The sequence below is a fragment of the Eschrichtius robustus genome, chromosome 5 (genome assembly GCF_028021215.1).
Source record: "Eschrichtius robustus isolate mEscRob2 chromosome 5, mEscRob2.pri, whole genome shotgun sequence".
NCBI lineage: Eukaryota > Metazoa > Chordata > Mammalia > Artiodactyla > Eschrichtiidae > Eschrichtius > Eschrichtius robustus.
Genome location: NC_090828.1, coordinates 58,446,844 through 58,469,804, shown reverse-complemented (window position 1 = coordinate 58,469,804; position 22,961 = coordinate 58,446,844). Strand labels below are relative to the sequence as shown.

At 34.4% G+C, this 22,961-nt stretch overlaps 1 protein-coding gene across 2 annotated transcripts in view; it reads right to left on the bottom strand.

The window, feature by feature from the left end:
* The window catches only part of ATF2 (activating transcription factor 2), a 78,665-nt gene that overhangs the window by 14,524 nt on the left and 41,180 nt on the right, over positions 1–22,961 (bottom strand). Inside the window, exons 8-13 of one of the 2 annotated variants that reach the window (XM_068544884.1) lie at positions 21,544–21,722; positions 19,858–19,972; positions 17,733–17,819; positions 5,581–5,730; positions 2,825–3,031; positions 2,119–2,355 (exon numbers count right to left, since the gene is read on the bottom strand). In XM_068544884.1, the coding sequence (XP_068400985.1) occupies positions 2,353–2,355; positions 2,825–3,031; positions 5,581–5,730; positions 17,733–17,819; positions 19,858–19,972; positions 21,544–21,722 (741 nt within the window). In that variant the 3' untranslated portion in view covers positions 2,119–2,352. Of the gene's footprint in view, positions 1–2,118; positions 2,356–2,824; positions 3,032–5,580; positions 5,731–17,732; positions 17,820–19,857; positions 19,973–21,543; positions 21,723–22,961 lie in introns of those variants that run through there. The other variant, XM_068544883.1, reaches the window with a different exon arrangement.

The following is a 22,961-nucleotide window of genomic DNA, read 5'->3' as shown; positions in this document are numbered from 1 at the left end:
CTTCCATTTAAAAGTTTTGGGACTTTCCTGGTGGTCCAGTGGTTAAGAATCCGCCTTCCAATGCAGGGGACGCAAGTTCAATCCCTGTTCAGGTAACTAAAATCCCACATGCCACGGAGCAACTAAGCTCTAGAGCCTGCGTGCCACAACTAGAGAGCCCGTGTGCTGCAACTACTGAGCCTGCACGCTCTGGAGCCCACGTGCCACGACTAGATAAGCCCGTGTGCCGCAAGGAAAGATCCCGCATACCGCAACGAAGATCCCACATGCCACAACTAAGACCCGACACAGCCAAATAAATAAATAGTCTTTAAAAAAAAAAAAAAAAGTAAAAGTTTCACACTTGCTTCAAAACTAAAGTGTTAACTAACTTTTACCTAGGTGATAAATCTTGCCTTTATTCCTTCAATCAAGAAATTTCTAACCAAATTAGGAAATATAAAAATGTAACACAATTTACAATAATGATATTTTAATCAGTTTGGATGGTAGAAAAAGCAAGAGATCAACGAAGTAAATTTTACATTTATTTTGAATGCTGAATTTTCCAAGGTTTTCTGAAATAATAAAGCACTGCCGCTATTCATAATGGTGACCAGTGCTGCAGTATAATTAAAGAAATAGCAATGTCTCATTAAAAGCTGTTAACACTGCTATGCCTTGGGTCAAAACAGAAAACTGGCCCAACCTAAATAAAGTCCAATACCATGAAAATAATACCATATACTTATATAATGCTTTATAGTTTTCAAACATTTTTACTTCTAAAAAGGCACAATAAGCCAAATTACAAAGAAAAATATTGATAAATTTATCCTATTAAAATTAATATATTTAAAAATATCTGCAAACATTCTAATTCGACTGATGTATGTAACAACCCACAGCAGTAGGACCAGCAAGTATTATTATCTCTATTCTATGGGTAAGACAACTGAGGCTAACAAAGAATGCTATCTTTAAATCACATAACTGTTAAAATAGCCGAGTCATTCAGAAGAATGATTTTGTTAAGAACAGAAAAGAAAAAAATAGGTACTCCTAAATCACTTTGTTAATGTAATATGGACATTTAAAAATTTAAATGATGATAGTTAATATTCTAACAGAGAAATCTGGTAAATAATAGACATTTATAGTATATAAATAAATAGGTATCTATAATCTGTTTCACTTTAAGAAGAAAAAATTCAAGTTTTTTTCTTAAACATTACGAAAATAGTTCTTGAATAAGAATTCATTTGTCAGATAATATATTATTTCTTAACATATCCTAGTATACAAGTACATAGTTGAAGTCTCTGTGATATGGTAAATCATGTTTAATTTTGTTCTAAATGGTTAAAATGAAATGGTTAAAAGTAAATTTTGTGAGATAATTATATTTGTCCTAAAGCTAACATGTCAATATTCAAAGCACAACAGAGTTTTTTTTTTAATTTATTTTTGGCTGCATTAGGTCTTCGTTGCTGCACGTGGGCTACTTTAGTTGCGTCGAGTGGGGGCTACTCTTTGTTGCGGTGCACGGGCTTCTCATTGCGGTGGCTTCTCTTGTTGCAGAGCACGGGCTCTAGGCGCTCAGGCTTCAGTAGCTGTGGCACGCAGGCTCTAGAGCGCAGGCTCGGTAGTCATGGCGCATGGGCTTAGCTGCTCCGCGGCATGTGGGATCTTCCCAGACCAGGGCTTGAACCCATGTCCCCTGCATTGGCAGGCGGATTCTTAACCACTGAGCCACCAGGGAAGCCCCCAACAAAGAGTTTAAAAGATGTCAGCCTCACGTATGAAAAAATTTTGCTTTAAAATTTACATTAGATTAAATGCTACGCCTGGTGTGAAAAAGCTTCTTCCTAAGCATTTAACAAGACACTTATATTGGTGACATCTTTAAAGATATAAGAAGAGAGCAGGTCTCATCATCAATTCTGATTACACAGAAGATTCATTTTTAACTAGGAATGGATAGCTCAGAAGGCTGACCAATAACAACGACAATTCCATTAACATCAGTTTTCTAGTTGATGCTCATCAATTGGTATTTTAGAAGATTTTACTTGTGAATATTCACAACATTAACAACAACAACAACAATAAACAAGGAAGAAAAAACAGAAGGAAGGAAACAGACTTAGTGCTGCCCAATACCATCATTGCAAATCTTACCAAAGACTGAACAGGAAGGAGCCTTAAACCTTTATACCCCATAAGGTTCCTAAGAAATGTATCTGAGGCACACTGGCAGGGCAGTATGAAATGATTTTTACTGCCACTGGCCATATTGTACCTGTTCTGTGGATAATTAGAGTCCTTCAGTTTCCAAAGCTGTCAATCTGGCACCTTTCACGAGCACTATATTCACTTTAAATAAAACAAACAAAACAAAACAAAATTTATAATTCAAAGAACAAAAGAACTAAAAACAGAAACTACAAATTGCAGCAACTTTATAGTTGTGATATAAACCAACAAATAAGAAAAGTAAAATACCAGTAATAACTTACATTTTGAGATTCTTTGTTTGAACTCTATATCACAACTTTATAAAGTTTAAGCCAGATAGTTTAGGTACTTTTGTACTATACAAGTAAACACTTATATTTAAAAATTTCTTCACTGTATCAGTGTTGAAAGTTTTATATTACTTCATCTCGGTATTCAAATAGGTTTATAAAACTGCGCTTTACTACAGATTCCATACACACCCAATATTGTGTCCTAAAATGTCTGGATGGCTAACTAGGAAAAAATAGGGAAAATGTGTGTTCACAATTATTAAAAATAAATAAATAAATAAATAAATAAAACAATTTACATATATGCACCATACCTGCAGTTGACCATTTAATGAACTCAAGTCTTCTGCTTTCTTTTCTAAAGATTGAACCCAGACTTTTCTTTTTTGTCTACATCTTGAAGCTGCTGCTCTATTTCTTTCCAGAAACTTCCTCCTTTTTTCATCAGGATCTTCATTAGCTGCTCTTCTTCGACGACCAGTTGTATTTTGGGTCTGTGGAGTTGTGTGAGCTGGAGAAGCCTATAATAGACACAAATGAAAGTTTTTTATATTTGTACCTAGTGATTAAATTAACACAGGCAGTAAAGGGTGGCAAAGGTGAGAGCCACTAATTTTATTTTCTAAGTCTCACTGTATACATCAATATTGTGGAGCAATGTGAAAATCACCCTGTGGTTTAATAAATTCCTTGAAATAAATGACCATTGCTAAAACAAGATTCTCACTAACTATCACAGTGAATGTATTCTTTAAAGTTTGTATAGTATTTTCATTTTTATAGAAATAATACAAAGAAATTAAAAATGCAATATAAATGATCATGTACAGATCTTGTAGTTTTCCATCTTGTATTTTTCCAAGTGTACTTTTAAGCAAACATTGTGGTATTATTCAATCCTTTGATAATTATTAAGGTACTAAAATAAAAAATAACTTCCTATTTAAATTCATTATGAGAAACCATGTTTTCTATGCTATTTTTGAAATAAAAAAATAGCATTAAATCTGTAAATTTTCTTTAAAAATTGGTTTCTCTAAAATTAAGGAGTTGAAAGTACATACATATTTTAGTGTATTCAGCTCTTCAAGTTTTTGAAATTTGGGGTCAGTCTTTTTCTAAGGGTCAGGTTCCTATAATTATTAATGCTCATTTTCCTGGTGGGTAGAATCCCACAGAGTCTAGATTTTCATTTTAATTGGTCCCCCTGCCCTGCCGGATCAGCCAGAGACAGAAATCTTCAGTCACTAGTGATACAGTCCAGCCTCTCACAAATCCCAAAATTGTGCCACACAACAGTTGAATACAGGAGACAGTATATGAACCCTTAGAAATAGTGCAAAAGAAACAGCACTTTGTGGCCACAGACACATGATCCAAAGAAGCAGCCTGAAAAACCAGTCTTTTACCTCTACTTAATGGTATTTTAAAATGATGTGAACAAAAACTTCTATCTTCTCTTAATCTATACAATAAGCAAAAATCTTAAAAACTTAAGATAAGTTCTGCAGGGAAATAACCTGAATTAGTTCTCACTCTGCAAACTCCAAAAAATCAGAGTTATCATTCCTTTTCCAAGTAACTAGCATTAAATATTGTGAGGGTTATTTCGTTTATACTGTATTTTAATTGTAATTAAGATCAAGTATTAAATCAGATTCTTTTACCTACATAATTGCAATTTAATCTTTTAGAAAAATCTTTCTATGGCTGGCTGCAAGAATGGTAACTTTGAAATATTTTCTTTTCTTTATCCTCTTAACTTACTGATAATAGCAGGTTTTAAAATTTTACTGAATAGGAGAGAACAGTTTTTGTTTTTTGTTTTTAATTGACAACTTGGTTACTACAGCAAAGGCTAATCACAAGTATTGTAAGCAGAAACTATTACAGAGTTATATTTGTATATCATTACCCCTAACAAGGATTTGAGGCTACGTAGAAGCATATATTCCTCCTTCTCTCCCTCCTTCCAGTGATTCATTCATTCCACTTCATTGAAAAAAATACAGGAACTATGCTAGTGATACAGCAGTGAACAAACAGATAAAAGTCCTGCCTTCGTGGAGCTTCATTCCAATACAATAAAATATAAAGCTATAAATGAAAACTAGATCCAGGAAAACTACAGTTAGTATAAGAAAATAAATTATATTCATTTATTTTCTTTTAAATAAACTTTTAAAGATGTAAAAGCCATACTAAGCTTACAGGCTGTACAAAGAAATAGCCATAAGCTGCATTCGGCTCATGAGCTAGTTTGCTAACCCCTGAATTATGACATGAGAACATACTCACTTTTCCTCTCTCTCTTGGCCCCTAAGTAAAGTTGCTTAGTGGACGACAACCACAACTACATTCCACTTTATCTTAAGTTTCACAAAGATAAAATACAGTAATCTGAATACCCATACTTAGTAGGCAGTCTAAAACTTGCTGTGTAACTGTGTTTAATTGGAAAGTGTTACTTTTAAATGTGAATATTCTTTAAGTAGAGAAGATAAAAGGTCTAAATAGAGCTCAAACATTTAACAGAAATATAGTAATGCTTACTGTAGAAATATACTGCAGATATATAGAAATATCAATCATTTAATGGGCAGTAACAAATTAAAGGTAAGTGAAAAGGGCCTCTGGTATAAATAGCTGCCATTAAGCCTATCTGCTCCTTTGGTGTATTTCACAAATGTTAATTCAAGAATCGTTTGACTTATATTAGTAATATAATACCTATATACATTACTTGTTGAATACAATCAACAGAAAAAAGTTTTCTTTAAAAAGTATTGATGGACATTATGCCATGTCAAACCAACATACAGACACTCACAGAAACATTTACAGGGCGCCATGAGCAGTAACAATTGCTTGATTATTTTTACTTATTTATTTGTTGTATCAATACTTTTACATTGAACTACCTTTTCCAAAGGCTTTTTATACACTTTTGGAATAAAAATTTTACCAGAAAAGTTTTTTCAAAGCATATAGTCATTTAAGTTACACTGTGTTTTTTTTTTTTTTTTTTTAAGGATAACTGAGCACTGAATGATAAAAACAACACACATACCGGAGTTTCTGTAGTGGATGTGGCTGGCTGTTGTAATGACTGTGGTCGAGATTCCTCTGACTGAGTCCTAACCAGTCCGCTACCATGACCTTTGACAGTATCGCCATTGGTAACTGGAGGATGTTGCTGGGTCAAAGCAGCTTTTAATCTCTGAAATGCAAACACCAATTTAAAAAAAAGTTTCCTGCTTTCCACCCAAATCCAACTCCCAGCATACTCTTTGGTTAACCAAAAGAAATTACTTGTTAAGGAATACATAAATACATTCGGCTTTAATATTAGTTTTGATTTATCATATTCCACTGCATTCCTAAATATCAGTAAGACAAACAGGACCTTTGGAAAGTTTGCCTGAGTCTTTTTTGTGTAGTACTACTAGAGGGTTCTGTACTTTGCTATTCCTAATCAATTTTGAGAAAAGAGTGAAAACTAAAAACACTGTTGACTGAAAATAACTAGATTTGTTCAAGCAAAACAAGTTAATAATGTATGTTTCACCTATTTTCTCCTATCCCATTCCTATATCCCATATCCCAGTCTTTTCAGGCTCTGCCTAGATTCTTAGACCTAAATATCTTCTTTTTCAGATTTGAGTCCATTTGATCTCTGCTTGCAGGTCTGATGTCACTGCTTACTTGGACAATGACCTGCTGTTGCATTTTTTAGGCCCCTGTACTGACTGTCAGACTGAACCTCCTCCTAGAACCCACAGCTGGGTTTGCCTCCCTTAGGTCTTCCCTGTCACCAGTAAGCAGACCTAGCTCCAATCTATCCCTTCTACTATGTTCCATTTTGCCAGTGAACTGTACCCAACTCACTGTCAGAGTATGGCAGATCTAGCGTTATAATGAAGCTCTAGACATTTATGGCTACTTCTTTAAGACAAAACAAAACAAAACAAAGAAAACACCATTTGAGTAAAGCTTATTATTCTATCAGCAAAAATATATGAGTGTCTTATCTCCCCAACCAGACAGTAAGCTCTTTAAGAGCAGAGATTGCCTTTTATTTCTTTGCATCCCTTTTAGCAACTGGTACATTGATTTGCTACAAATATATTTGCTAATGGACAGAAATTGGTTTCTTTGAAAATGGCACATGGGATCTTTGGGGTGGTTTTATTGTTATGATCTATAAATATGAAATAATTAGCACAAAATAGTCATATTATAGTATCTTAGCAATGAAAGGGATCTCAGGGATCTGAGAGACCTGGGACTATTATTGATGATATTGTTCTTAATAACTCAGAAGTAGCCCTTGAGCTCAAAATATAGTTTTATAACAAAATCTGGTGAAGAGATATGTCATTACATTTTCCTAAGATCCACACTCAGGTGCATATGTGGTGGGGAGGGAGGTCACAAATACTGATACAAGAACTATGCTGCAGTCTACCCAGTGCTACCCACACTTCCTAGAAGTCAATTAACTGCCTTGGCATCACATGCTAAAAACAGATTCTTGGCAACCTTTCCTCTTTTCTTTCCCTGGAAATAGCATAAAGGAGTAGATAATAGAGAAGAGCTTTAGAAAAAGTCTCCCAAATGATTCTAATACAATTGTTTTCATTTATTCCAACTAAGAACAATTTAAAAAATTTGTAATTTCTTTATTTTCACCTGTACATATCTTCTTACCATCTATAATTGATCCAGATCCCTTAAAAACTGAAGCACAGGACTTCCCTGGTGGCACAGTGGTTAAGAATCCCCCTGCCAATGCAGGGGAGACGGGTTCAACCCCTCGTCCGGGAAGATCCCACATGCCGCAGAGCAACTAAGCCTGTGCACCACAACTACTGAGCCTGTGCTCTAGAACCCGCAAGCCACAACTACTGAGCCCACAAGCCACAACTATCGAAGCCCACGTGCCCTAGAGCCCTCGCACCGCAACTACCGAGCCCACGTGCTGCAACCACTGAAGCCCGCGTGCCTAGAGCCTGTGCTCCGCAACAGGCAAGGCCCCCGCTTGCCGCAAATAGAGAAAGCAACGCACAGCAATGAAGACCCAACACAGCCAAAAAATAATAATTAAAAAAAAACTGAAGCATATATGAGAAGATCAAAATTTCCACTGAAGCAGTAATTCTAACTAGACAAGTGTTAATGGACATTTTCTACTGCTAATCATTGTAGATTCTGGGTATGATTTTAAAAACAAAGTCAGTAGTGTAAAAAATGTTCTGTTGAGGTATAAGTTACATACAGTAAAATGACCTCTTTTTAGTGTACAGTTCTGTGAGTTTCAACAAGCACATACAGTCGTGCAACCACCCCCTACAATCAGGATACAGAACAGTTCTATTACCCTCCCAAACTTTCCTCATGCTTCTTTCCTGTCACACTCTCCTCCCACCCACAGCCCCTGGAAACCACTAGTCTGTTTTCTGATCCCCGAAGTTTTGCCTTTTCCAGAATGTCATATAAATGGAATCATACAGTGTATAGCCTTTTGAATCTGGCTTCTTTCCTTTAGCATAATGCACTTGAGATCCATCCCTGTTGTTGCATTATCAGTAGTTTTTCAATGAGTTTCTAATAAACAGTATTCTGATTTTACAGATTAGGACACTAGAGATCATTTGCCCAAGGTCACACAGCCATTAAGCTAGTTAAAATCCTAGATTTGAACGTGGATCTCCTTAATTTCAAAGTGCACAGTTTTTCCATGGCATCATGTTACATATGTTATCCTACCGAAAAAAAAAGAAAGAAAAAAGGAAAAATTAAGAAAGAAAAAAGAAAAAGGAAAAAATTAAGGAAGATAATCTGAGGCTGGATGGCTTGATGATTCAGAAGACAACCACAAGGGAATTCCCTGGCAGTCCAGTGGCTAGGACTCCACGCTTTCATTGCCATGGGCCCGGGTTCAATCCCTGGTTGGGGAACTAAGATCTTGCAAGCCACGCGGCATGAAAGACAACCACAAAGGATTAGGAATGCCAAGTCTGATACTGCAACTGCTAAAGTCATGTCACTCTAGGATCAGGTATGTTTTTTCCATCTTTTCTGACTGAATACTTCTTTATGAATTGCAAATAGCACCACAATATGTAAAGTCCTAGTATCTTCACAGGTTAGTATATGTAATGTATACCGTATACATATTAGCATACATAATGTATACAGCTGAGAAGACACTTTACTGTTTAGAATTTAACTCTGCCTCAAACAATCTGTGTGACTCTGAACAAATCATTTCAACCTCTGAGTCTGTTTCCTTGTCTGTAAAATTGGGAACAATGATAATTTCCTTGCAGGGCTGAGGTAAAGATTAAATATAATATGCAAAATTACCTGACTCATAAAAGGATTTCTTTTTTTTAAATTATTTTTATTTACTTATGGCTGTGTTGAGTCTTCGTTTCTGTGCGAGGGCCCTCTCTAGTTGTGGCAAGCGGGGGCCACTCTTCATCGCGGCGCGTGGGCCTCTCACTATCGCGGCCTCTCCTGTTGCAGACCACAGGCTCCAGACGCGCAGGCTCAGCAATTGTGGCTCACGGGCCCAGGTGCTCCGCGGCATGTGGGATCTTCCCAGACCAGGGCTCAAACCCGTGTCTCCTGCATTGGCAGGCAGACTCTCAACCACTGCGCCATCAGGGAAGCCCCCAAAGGATTTCTTTTTTTTTTAAATTAATTAATTAATTAATTTATTTATTTATGGCTGTGTTGGGTCTTCGTTTCTGTGCGAGGGCTTTCTCCAGTTGCGGCGAGTGGGGGCCACTCCTCATCGCGGTGCGCGGGCCTCTCACTGTCGCGGCCTCTCCCGTTGCGGAGCACAGGCTCCAGACGCGCAGTCCAAAGTATTTCTTAAATATCAACTTCCTTACTTTTTTCTTTTTTAAAAAATTATTTATTTTTGGCTGCACTGGGTCTTTGTTGTGGCGCACAGGATCTTTTGTTGTCGTGTGCGGGCTTCTCTCTAGTTGTGGCATGCGGGTTTTCTCTTCTCTAGTTGTGGCACACAGGCTCCAGGGTGCGTGGGCTCTGTAGTGGTGTGTGGGTTCCAGAGTGCGTGGGCTCTGTAGTTTGTGGCATGCGGGCTCTAATTGAGGCACGCGAGCTCAGTAGTTGTGGCGCACGGGCTTAGTTTCCCTGAGGCATGATGTGGGATCTTAGTTCCCTGACCAGGGATCGAACCCACGTCCCCTGCATTGTAAGGCGGATTCTTTACCACTGGACCACCAGGGAAGTCCCTTCCTTACTTTTTTCAAAAACAGCTATTGAGGCCTCTATTTTTTTAGCACAGGTGTCAGGGTGAGGACACCAAAGAATCAGGAAAGTTCCTATACTTTTGTATTTTCAAAATATACTTAGAGGGAAAAAAGTACTTAGGGGTTCATCTTAAGGACTGGTTTAGCTTCAGACATATTTTATTACGGAAAATATATTCTCAAGACCATGTGATACACTGCATCTTTCAGAATCCAAGTCAGATTCCTGGTTCCTTTTTTTTCTTCCTTCTTTTTTAAACAAGCAGAAATGACCACATTAGCAGCTAAGATCCAGGAAACTGGGACACTCATAACTGATGGGCTAATGTGGAAGTGGATGGATTAAAATTAATTAGGTAGGTGACCAAAGCAGTAGTTGGCTGTAATCAGGTAGGAATACTTAGGCTAAATGGTCAAAGAACTGAAAGTAAAAAGACTGGAGTCTGAAAGTGTGGGTCACATAAACAGAAGGGGGAGGATCTGAGTGTGCATACTTATATCTTTTAAAAACCAGTCTACAGCGTTAGGTTAGGGCTTTCATTTCTGGATATAAAATGTACATAAATATACGTATTGGTTGAGATGTGAAGCTTGGTAAATTATGTGTTGGTAAAACATTTTTAAGTCCTTAGGTAGAAAACACAGAAGAGCATTTGAAGTTTTATAGTGAAAAGCTTAACTCTTAGAATTAATGAAATACAGTAACTGCACATAGGGGAGTCTGAAGTACATAAACATCACTCTCTTGAATAATCTTTAGTAGGGCAAGTTACTACCTTATAGAGCACTTAAAAGCAGCATTCATTATCCTCTCTTGACTGCCCTAGGGTATACAGTACTCATCCAGGGAGGAAGCTCTAATGTTTACTCCATGCTGTTACATTGATTACGATGGGTCTAACTTGGAAAAGTGTGCCACTGGGTACAAAATGTAAGAAAAAGATTTTCAAGGGTTAATTAACACTGCTCTGAACTGCAGATTTTTTTTTTTTTAAACGGCAACAAAACACACGTACACTAAAAAAAATTACACTGGGTTAGGTGAAGAAAGTTGTCATTAAATAGTGATTCATATACATTTTACAACTAATATAAGGATATCTAGAATCCACCCACATATATGTTAGAGATATTTTAAAGAAGGGCAACTATTTGGTCCCCCCCAAATTAATGAAAACATATAAATATAATATTTATTTTACAGTAGAAATTTGGAGCTAATCAATTAGTCCAATTACCATCTTACAGATAAAGAAACTAAGGCCCAAATAGTGAAGTTACTTCCCAGAATCACAGAGCAAGTTATAAGAGAAACAGAGCTAGGACCAGAAATTCTGTCTGTTGACTCTTACTTCACTGAACAAACATATTTTAAACAAAAGTTTTTCCAAACTAGAGCTTTTGTCTAATATTAAGTATTCTAAGTATATTTTAGTAATCATTAAGAAGAGTATCAGACATTGGTCAGTCCATTACTAAGATCAAAATTTCTATCAATACAGAAATCTAGTTAAGTAAATAAAGATTGAATACTCAGAGAAAGTAAATAAGATTTAACAAGTCTATATTCTCTAACATGTACAATAAAAGCTAGGCATAATTTTAATTTTAAACTAAAGGTATACACTGAAAGAAAACTAAAATCTTTATTACTATATTTCTAAGCAGACTTAGTGCTTTAATGTTGAGTTAAATTTTAGTGTTGTAAAATTCAACTACTGTGTTGAAAACTTTTTTCTTAGAGATTGTGTCAATTAAAGAGTAAATAGTCTGTTGTGCTGACCAATCTGACATTCATCTTAAGAGGTTATCTACTAAAAATAATCCGTTATTCAACTTCTATGTTATATGTTGTACCCCTGAAAACAAATTTTATCACATCTGTCAGAACTTGGTAGGAAGAAACTACTCGATCATAGTTCAAAGAAAAAACACAATGTTCTCTAGAAACAATTTATGAAAAAGTCAGATCCATATTTCATATGTGCCACAAAAGCTCATCAGAGTAATAACCCTCCTTCTCCGGGGTGTTATCCTACCATCTGCTGCTCTATTACTTATCTTTATTTTGCAACTAATTAACAGCATAATCTTCTAAATTCAGCAAGTTAATTATCATTATTGTAGTCTTTGCAGCATCATCAGTCCTCATGAAATCTTGTCTCCCCACCCCCAGAGAACATACGAAAATGAAGTACATTGGGAGAGAGTCTGTTTCTTTGGAGCGGGCTCATTAGGTGTTTGCTGATTAGCTTGGCGTGCAGAGGCAGGTCAGAAGAATTCTGCTGAACATGAGGTTCCATGCAGGGCCCAACTAAGATAATGTAGGTTTCTGAACATTTGCCAAGATGCCCTCTGTCAGCTCTCAGTAGAAACCCCCTGCAGAAAACCTACCGGCTACCTGCTGTGTGCAAAGATATCTCTCAGTTTGTTACACAAGTCTTAAAGGAATGATTCTGGGGAATACTACTTAAATACTTTACTAAATCTTCTTAAACAAAACTCCTGGATGGTTAACATTTTCTTATTCAGAAGTTACTTTCTGATTACAAATATTACATAGGAAATTTGTTTTATTATAAGAGTAACACAGATAGCAAATATCTGTGGTTTAATGTGCTTAATGACCAACAAAACCCCTAAACCTAAATCTGGTGAGATCCAGTGAAATTTTGTGAAAATAGTAGATAAAAGGAATTTTCCTAGAGTATTAAAATATACTAGGTAATCTTGTATTTGTGGACCCCCACATATATTTTTTAAAACTATGTGCTTACTTTTCCAAACACTTAAAGTTTTTAAAAAACAAAACATAACACAACTTGTCCTGAAGAAATTTCTTTAGCAAAAAAGAAGGATCTTATTTAAATATTTATAGTAGACACAAACACAATGCATATAAATCTTCCTGTAAGCACTGGGCATCTGAAAATCAGGGCACCACAAAAGCATCCTTGGCTATCTTAGGATACAAATAAGTTTCTCTTCAGCTGTAGTGTGCTCCTCATTCTTATGTGTTCCAATGCTGCCATTTCTCAAACATTATTTTTTAACCACATTTTAGCACAGTCACCATTGCTGCACTATTTAGCATGTCATTAACAGATTGTGACCACAAAGGTCAAACAAATCCTTAACAGAGATGCAGAATCAAGCAGGGAGGATATTTAAATATTATCAAAGAGTTGAAAACAACAAAGCAAAATCCAATTGAAGCAGTGAAAGAAGAAATTATAAGTTTTGCTGGGGTGCTACAGACTGGTAAACAGTCAGAAAAATTATTTAATGTGTAACGTGAATCTAGGGGATGTGAGCTGGGGACCACTCATTTGGAGAGCATGGAACTGGAATTCTATCACTGATAGAGAAAGAATTAAGTCCCATGATCGTTTATCTGATCATTAAGAAACCTCTGTGCAATGGGATATGAACCTAGTCTCAACTTTCTCCAGTTAGAATTATACAATTATTTCTTTATTTAGTAAATCTTTTTTTTTTTAGCCCTTTGATGCTTAATAAAGTAAGTAATCAATGACACTGACATTTTAATCTAAATTTAGAAACAATCTGTAACTATTTTGTATTTTATGTTACAAATGTATCTAAAATAACTTGCCACATAGAGTAAGAGACTGCCCTTGGATTTCAGTTTTAAATGTTTGAGATTGATTTAGTCCTGTGATTTTAGTTGGAAGAATTAAGATAATCTTACTAAGCCTCTTAATAATACAGGAATATTTAAGAAAACCAACCCTCATTATATCTATATTTAAGAGTTATTGAAGTACTTGGGAAAGTATGTTAGACAGTGAGGTACCTATAGAGAAAACAGGATATATTAAGTTTAAAATGAAGTTTAGCATGTTTAATTTTATTTTAAGCCCTTTAAAAGTGATCGCTATACAACTGGATTTATAAATTGGCTTTGAGAACTTAGGGAAGAAATAAGTTTTTGAATTTGTAACTTTATTTTTAAAAAGCAGACTCTCAATAATGGTTTTTGTGCACAAAAGTCACCATCAAGGGTATCAAAAAACTGAAAACAAGAGCCAAACACCTCATTGATACAATATAATCCTAACTGCCATACCTGTTGGAAAAAAAAAAATCAATAATGGCATATTAAAAAGATAAGAAGACTTTTTTTTTTTTTTACTCTCTTGATGATCATTGGAAACATTTGCAAGAAAAATCTCAAAACTTAAGATCACATCTGCTGAATTTCTTAGTACCCAAGAAATGTTTGTTAAATAAATAACAATCATTAGAAATAACTGTTGGGGGCTTCCCTGGTGGTGCAGTGGTTGGGAGTCCGCCTGCCAATGCAGGGGACACGGGTTCGAGCCCTGGTCTGGGAAGATCCCACATGCCGCGGAGCGGCTGGGCCCGTGAGCCGCAATTGCTGAGCCTGCGCGTCTGGAGCCTGCGCTCCGCAGCAGGAGAGGCCGCGATGGTGAGAGGCCCGCGCGCTGTGATGAGGAGTGGCCCCCGCTTGCCACAACTAGAGAAAGCCCTCACACAGAAACGAAGACCCAGCACAGCCATAAATACATTTAAAAAATTTTAAAAAAAAAAGAGCTTTATAAAAAAAAAAAAAAAAAAAAAAAGAAATAACTGTTAAATGAGGCTGACGCAAAATAAATGAACACGAATTAAACTACAAAACCCAAACTATTTCCGGGTTATTCCCAAAGGTTGGTAGATTTGTTTTGTACTTATACCAATATATAAGTATACTTGATAATGATGATAATGATAGTCAAGCACTGAAAATTCTTCAATCAAACTGATTCACTGGACAATCAAATATACTAAAGGTGGTACGTTACCAAACCACAATGTAATTTAATTAATATAGAAATCAATAAGAAACAGATAAAAAGCCCTGAAATATTTGGAAATTATATGCTACACTTTTAAATAACCCACAGTTCAAGGAAGAAATCACAAGGGAAATTAGAAAATAAATAATAAAAATACAGCATATCAAAATTTGTGCACAGAGGCAAATTTATAGCTTAAAATGCCTATATGAGAAAGGTAAAAAGATTTAAATCAATAATCTAAGCTTCTACTTTAAGAAGCTAAAAAAAGATAAGCAAATTAAACCCAATTAAGTAGACGAAAGCAAATATTAAAGATAAAAGTAGCAATCAATGATAATACAGTATACCACTAAGAAAAATAAAGGCAAGCTACAGACTGAGAAAATATTTGTGAGATATGTATATATACATATCTACATATAAATTTGTATCTAGAATATATATAAAGAATTCCTATAACACAATAGTAAAAGACAAGTAACCAAATTTAAAGAATGAGCAAAAAATATCACAAATAATGTCTGGCTAATTGGAAATGTAAACTGAAACCAAGAGATGCTGCCACAATCTCCTAGAATGTCTACAATGAAAACAATAGACAAAACCAAATGTCCGCAAAAATGTGGGAACAACTGGAATTCCCATACACTGCTGGTAGGAATGTAAACCTTTGGCAAAAGGTCTGGCAATTTATTATAAAGTTATATGTATACCTACTCTCTGACTCAGCAATTCCACTCTTAAGTAGATAAACTAAATGAAAATATACATCCACAAAGAGAGTTATACAAGAATGTGCGTACGAGCTTTATTCACAACAGCTAAATACTAAAAACCATTCAAGTGTCCACCAACAGGAGAATGGATAAAGAAATTGTGGTATACTCACACAATGGAAAACTACTCAGCAATAAAAAGAAACAAAGTTTGATACACGCAACAACATGGATAAATCTCATAGACATATGCTTAGCTGAACACGAGTATATATTGATTCCATTTACATTGCTGGTGACAAATATAAGAACAGTTGGGGGCAGTGGACTGATTGGGAAGGGAAATAAAGAAACATGATGGGTAGGTGTTAATGTTCTATACCATAACGGGTGTGAGTTACATGAATGCACTTAAACTGTACAGATAAAATCAGTCCATTTCAATCTATGTAAATTTTACATTAAGAAAGCCTTATTAAAAAATAATTGAGTGAGGGTAGGGAGTGGTCTGAGGTACAGACAAAACAAGAATGGCAGTTATATCGCTAATAAGTGAAGCTGGATGATGGGTACATGGGGGTCCATTATAGAAACCTATTTATTTTGTATGTGTTTGAATTGTTCCATAACAAAAAGCTTAAAAAAAAAAAAGGAAATGGACTAATTTGAGTCTTTTTATTTAATTAAAAACAGGACAATCTTATTTACTATCCCAATTAAAATAGGCAATCACCTAAATATGGCTATTTTATATGTTAACAATATTCTAATAAGAAATTTAATTGGACTGTTAAATTTAAGTGGGGCAATCTGTGACTTCCCCATGCTATTTTGGGGCTTTCAACCAATAACTGTTTCTCATATATAAATTTGTGAAATGTAGCTTTGGTATTTTTTAATATACAAGCATACAAAACACTTTTATTCTTATTAAATTTCTTAGTGATTAAAAGAAAAAGTTATTCAGGGAAGTTTACTAGTTTCTACAAATATGGCCTAATCTTTTATAGCCAAAAGTATTTCTTTAAATCTGATTTGTTCCATTGGAATTAATTTGTGGGAAAAAAAGTCCACTGAATATGTAAAAATATTTTTAGATACAGTGTACAACAACAGGATCTCTTTAACTTCTATTTCTACTCTACTCAGTTTCACTAATTGAATTTTTCATTAGAACAGTTATGTTTAAAGTAGGAAGTGTAAAACACCCAGTGAAGCTCTTCTGCTATCAAGTGGAAAAGATTCATCTTAGTTATTTCCATGCCTTTGACCTAAACATGCTGTTATGTGAAAAATTCCCCTCTTGGGTTTTCAAGTTCCCTCACCACAATCAATAACCAGCTAATTTTAATACTCTTCAACCAACTATTATTCATTCAGATGGTATATAAGTTTTGGCTGTTAAAAAAAAAGTTATCCCATGCCAATTTCAGATTGATTATTTGCACTAATGGAGAATAGCAGTAAAAAATTTAAAGCCTTGTGATAATATTGATACATAATGGCTTTCATGTGTACAGATTTATATTATTAGTATAGTGCCTAGCATAGAACTGAAACAAATAATAGGTGTCTAAAAACTATCTATCGATTCATTGGTTGTAGTTAAGAAGAATTAGCTTTAAAGTGTGTTAGACTATAGAAGGGAGAATTACACTAAACCAACCCCCCGCACTCCCCATCCCACAGCAGCAGCTTCAGATCTTCTACCAAGAAAATAAGCAAGTTAGTAGGATTTGGGGCTAAGAGAGACCCCAGAAATCAAAGTTTAACCCCTTTATTTCACAGATGAGGAAAATGAGTCTCAGCAAAGTTAAAGTGGCTTGATTAGGGGTACTGAAGAGCAGAATCAGGATTAAAATGAAAATACGTCTCTTGATTCCTACTCTATAGTTCATTCCTTACCACCAATTTCTTAGTGTCTGAAACATAACTCAAAAATATGGTTTTCCTTTATATTATGTGTAATGTTTACTAACTCATATACTATTTCAGAATTCTAGTTAATTCTGTTCTACTCATTTGTATGACTGTTTACAACCACTCATTATATCAGCACTGCCTTCAGATGATTACTTCTAGTTTCAGCTGCAATATCTCTAGCCTCCAGCAGGAGGAGAATTTATCTAAAAAGCCACCCCAAAAATCAGACAAACCAATGACAAGAACTAGAACTTTACTTCCAATCCATTCATTTGCTTTAAAGTATCAGTAGCTTGTCACTAAGCTAATGAAAGCTTTCCTTTTCCAAATTTTCTGGTTCTTCTGTAATGTAATACAGTCCACGATTTTATAAAATTTGATCTAAATTGTGCATTTGAAGTGGGCTTTAATGGAAAAAACTAATTCAAAACAGGCTCAAGAAATGTATAGAACAAATAAAATCTTGCTTACCATTTTTGCTTCTGACTGTACTGGCTGAGGAGAGGAAGGACCTGGAATTCCCGGAACACTAGGCACCATGGTGACTGGTCGAACAAGCTATGCAGAAGATATTGAAAAATAATTGCTAGAGAATATATTCAAAATGAGATTTGTACTTTTATTTGCACAATGGCTGCTATAATAATTTACATATTATAATCAATATATAATGTATTAATATTTACATGACTATATTATACATTAATAGAAAATGTATATTAATATTTATATTATTAATATAAATATAATTGATATAATTATCTGGGACTTCAGAATTAGAAAACTGTATCTCTATCTGAACCCTTATTGATCTTAATCCTGATTTATCCCTCAAAAGTTGTCAATTTTTCTGAGACACTCACTTTCCTAATCTTCAATTTTCATAATTCCTTTTTTTAAATGATTCCTTCTTATAGAAAATAATGTTTAAAGTGATTGATGCAAAATTTCTCACAGATCTGTCACATTTCCATTTTGAATATGAAAGGAAAGAATGTTAAAACTTGTATAACTAGGCATAAAAAGTAATTTCAACAATGAACTTTGCTTTTCTAAAATATATACATATAAAATTTCTAAAATATACAATGAAAGTTCTTTGATATATTAATATAAAGCATGACAAAGAAGAACCTGATGACCTCTAATAACTCCTCTAATAATAATAATAATATGTAACAGATTTTTCTGGTTTTTGCCTTTTTAAAAAAACCTAATATCAACACTGAATGATTAATTATTATGTACCTAAAGTATATCTCTTTTTCATTTCAGTTTCTCTCATCACAGTTACATTTAACAGGATAACCATACAATCCCAGATACAGGACAAGGATGTTCCCCCCTCGAAAATATCCTCAGAAAAGAGGAGGTAGTCACCTTATATTTGAGTCCTTATAAAATCTCTTTCTGAACAACAAAGTTCTGTTTGAAGACAACATATTATCTTGAAATTATTTCAATCAGTGCTAATTTTGGATACTTAGAAAGGTCACTTGGAAGAACTAGTTAATAACAAAAGTAAATATTTAACATTAATTTTAGTATTATTTCTGAGGATATAATCTCACCAAAGTGTTAGATGTTACTGTGAGGAGGCTTTTAAAACTAATTTTTAAAAGCTATACAGTAAGTGATTATATTGTACTGATCAGAAACAACTATCTACAAGGTAAAAGAAGAAACTGTCTTTTTATTACATGAATGAATATTAGGACTTGGTGTAAGAGTCCCAGGATTACAATAATAGATTCAAAAAGTGTTATACTGAAACTACTTGGGTGAGGATGAAAACAATGTGTTTTGGAAAATTGTGTGAGATTTCTTAAAAAGTGGTTCTAACAATGAAAACTTGAATGCTGAAGACACATTTGAAGAGTCTGAATAAACTTATTTTATGAAATGTGAGAACAGGAAAAAAGGATTATTTCTAACTTATATTATTCCAAAGAATGTGCTTCTAAATATTCACTATATTATTAAATATTATAAGTAGATATTTAACTACTGTCTATGTCTTTCAAAATTTATATATTTAACATGCCCTAAAAAAACTTTTCTTATGGATCTTCTCATTAGGAAGTGGGGACTATCTATTGCCCATTCTACTAGACCATTTAGATTTTCACATGCTTGGGACAGCAAAGGAATTTTGTAAACCCAACCTGACCATAATATTTCACAGAGAGTGCTTTATAAACAATTTCTATAATAATCAAAATAACATGGAGTTACCTGATAAGTGTTCCAGTATAAATGTCTTCTTATAAAGAATAGAAATCTATGTTAATATTTGAATTCTACAAATCTAGCAAATTGAAATGGGTTGAATATGGAATAAAGTTCTTAATACTAAAAATAAAAGGAAAACAAGATTTTGAGGATGGAAAAATGTTTTCTATCCAATTATGTTTGCCTTGAAAGGTAAACGCTATCACAATAAATGTCAGTGAGTAAATATTGCTCACCACTAAGTATTTTGTTGAATTCAGTTTCATAAACTAATCAAGCAGCCCCCCTTGGGCTGTATTTTCTGATTACAAAGATCGGTTTTACTATAAAGAAAAAATTTAAATAGTCTAAATTTCAAACTTACTGGGACTGCAGCTGGAACATGCACATTCGAACTTGTAATTGATGCAGGAATAGCAACAGGCATGGTTTGTCCATTAGGAAGATGTAACAGAAGAGGAAATGGGCCTGGTACAGGACTAAGGAAAACAAAAGAAGGGCAATTAGAGAAAAGAAATCCCTACCAATAATCTCTAAAAATACAAGAGTATTTTTACTCCTATTATTATATCATTTAAAAATAAATTTTCCAGAGAAAGATAAACACTGAATGATTTCACTTATATGTGGAATCTAAAAAACAAAACAGACGAACAAACATAACAAAACAGAAATGGAAAATAGACAGGTGGTTTCCAGAGGGAAGGGTGTTGGAGGGATGAGAGAAATTAAGAGGTGCAAACTTCCAGTTACAAAATAAAGGAGTCACAGGGATGAAATTCACAGTGTGAGGAATACAGTCATTAATAATGTCATATCTTTGTACAGTAACAAAGGTGGTCAAAAGGTACAAACTTACAGTTATAAGATCAATAAGTACTAGGGATGTAATGTACAACATGATTAATATAGTTAACACTGTTGTATGTTACATATGAAAGCTATTACCAGAGTAAATCCTAAGAGTTCTCATCACAAGGAAAAAATATTTTTTTCTTTTATTTTGTATCTGTACAAGATGATGGATGTTCACTAAACTTATTGTGGTGATCATTTCATGATGTATGTAAGTCAGATCATTATGCTGTACACCTTAAATGTATACAGTGCTGTAGGTCAATTGCAGTTAACCCTTGAACAACAAGAGGGTTAGATGCACTGACACTATGCACAGCCGAAAATCCCAGTGTAGTTTATGGTCGGCCTCTGTATCTGCAGATTCAACCAACTGTGGATTGTGTAGTGTGGTAGTATGTATTTGTTGAAAAAATCTGTGTGTAACTGGACTCACGCAGTTCAAACTGGTATTGTTCAAGGGTCCACTGTATATCTCAATAAAACTGGAAAAAAAAGAAAAAAGAACTGCAGCTCCAGCCCAAGAAAATGCCTATGTGACAGATGGAAACTTGATACCATCTTTCTCATAACATGAATAAAATACCCACAAAAAATTATACATGGTATATATATACCACTCAAGTAATTAAAAACAAAACAAACATCTTCCAATCACTGCAAAGCATATCGTAAAATTTAATTGTTTTTAATTGCATCTTAAATGCACAATGTATGTAAGCAGTGTAGAAAAAAAGAGGAAAAAAATGGAAAAAGTTATGAATTTACTTAGGACAATCTCCAACATGTTAGTTGAGAAAAATTCTTATCAACTACCTGTAAGAACTGAAAGAAATGTTACCTGGTGATAAAAATAATCTTATGTGTTTTAAGATTATGTGTGAAATAGCATGAAAATAAGAGACCATCTTAAAATCACATTCTATGTTGATTTGTTTTTCAAATTAAGTTTTAGATATTTATTTTCTAATTTATTAGATACTATTTATATTTATTAAAAAAAGACTACCCAAGCATTTTTTCCAAAAATCAAAGCATGCAAAATACTATGAACACACACACACACACACACACACACACACACACACACACACAAGCTAAGGCCACAATTAGAAAAATTAAATATCTTAGGACAAATCATAACAAGAAAAACTTAACAATTCATATAATTCAATGATTGGCCCAAATCACTTACACGATTGGCCTGTTGGAGGACGGTGCCTGTGTGATTACAGTACTTGAGGTTGGTGAAGGTACTGCCTGCTGAATAATTACACTTGAGTCAGAACTTGTAAGCAGCACATTGGGAACCTGTAATGATGCTGGACGAACGATAGCTGATGTGGGCTGTGCAGTTTGTGTCAATGGTACTTCCTATTTAATAATGAGATAGAGAAAGAATGTAATTTAAAAATGCAAGTCAACAGAATATAACACATTTTTAAAAACAACCACAAACATAATACTTAATATACCCCCAAAGTATATTAATATTTAAAGTTAATTAAAAGAAAATTGTAGAAGCCACTGTAGAGTTTCAGATGCAATGTTCATATTTTAATTTAAAAACATCTTGAGTGGTTTTTTCAGTACAATTTGTTTTACCATCAATCTAGAAATAAGTTAGGCTGGGCAACTTGGCTATATAACTCCATGAGAATTTAAGTTAAAAAATGGAAATACAATTCCATTCTCATGGAAGCACAGAACTTAAAATCCAGAAGGGATTGCCTAGTCCTACTCCATCATTATACTATATAAAGAAGAAATAGGTCCAGGAGACTGTTTTATAGTTGATACAAATTCAATAATAGAATACTTACAAACTGATATTATAGTAAGGGCCCAAAAATGTTAAAAATTTTTTAAAGTAATACAAATATTTGCTAATTTCAGGTAACTATCTCTACATTATCAATAATTTCTCAGTATCAAAAGGCCGAGTAATATTGATACCTTGAATGTAAAAATAAATAACTATTGGAGTAACATCTTTCCAAAGTAAAGGAAAACACAGACCCTTATAGATGGTCTTTTCCCCAATTTTACAGATTAGAAAATAGAGATTATCCAGGACTCTGTAACTAGTTACTGTAAAAATTGGGTCTACTGTGTTCTTTGAATTGGCCTTTATACTGCCATTTATTATCAAAACCTTATTAAGCTACACAGGAAGAAAAATAAACTAGCACTACTGGGACTTCATTTATTTGACAAGTTTGAGAATTTACAACATGCCCTCAAGGACTAGTGGGAAGAGAGACAATAAACAAGTAAAACAAACAAGAAAATTTCAGACTGTAATGTGTTACAGACTAACAGCAAAACATAAGAAATCATGAAAGATTAACTGAGGGAAGGTTGGAGTTGGCTCCTTTGATAGCATAGTGAGGTAAGGTGAGCTTCTTTGCAAAACAGCATTTGAACAGGTACTGAAAAGATAAGGAGGAGAGCATTCTAGGGAAAAAGAAGCAATACCAAGAGCAATGTCTTTGAGGTAGGAAAAAGCTTAGAATACCTGATGAACACACCAGAGAATGGCATGAGGTGAGGCTGGATGGGTAGGTAAGTCCAGATCAATGAGGGCTTATGGAAGGAGTGTGTTACCTTAAA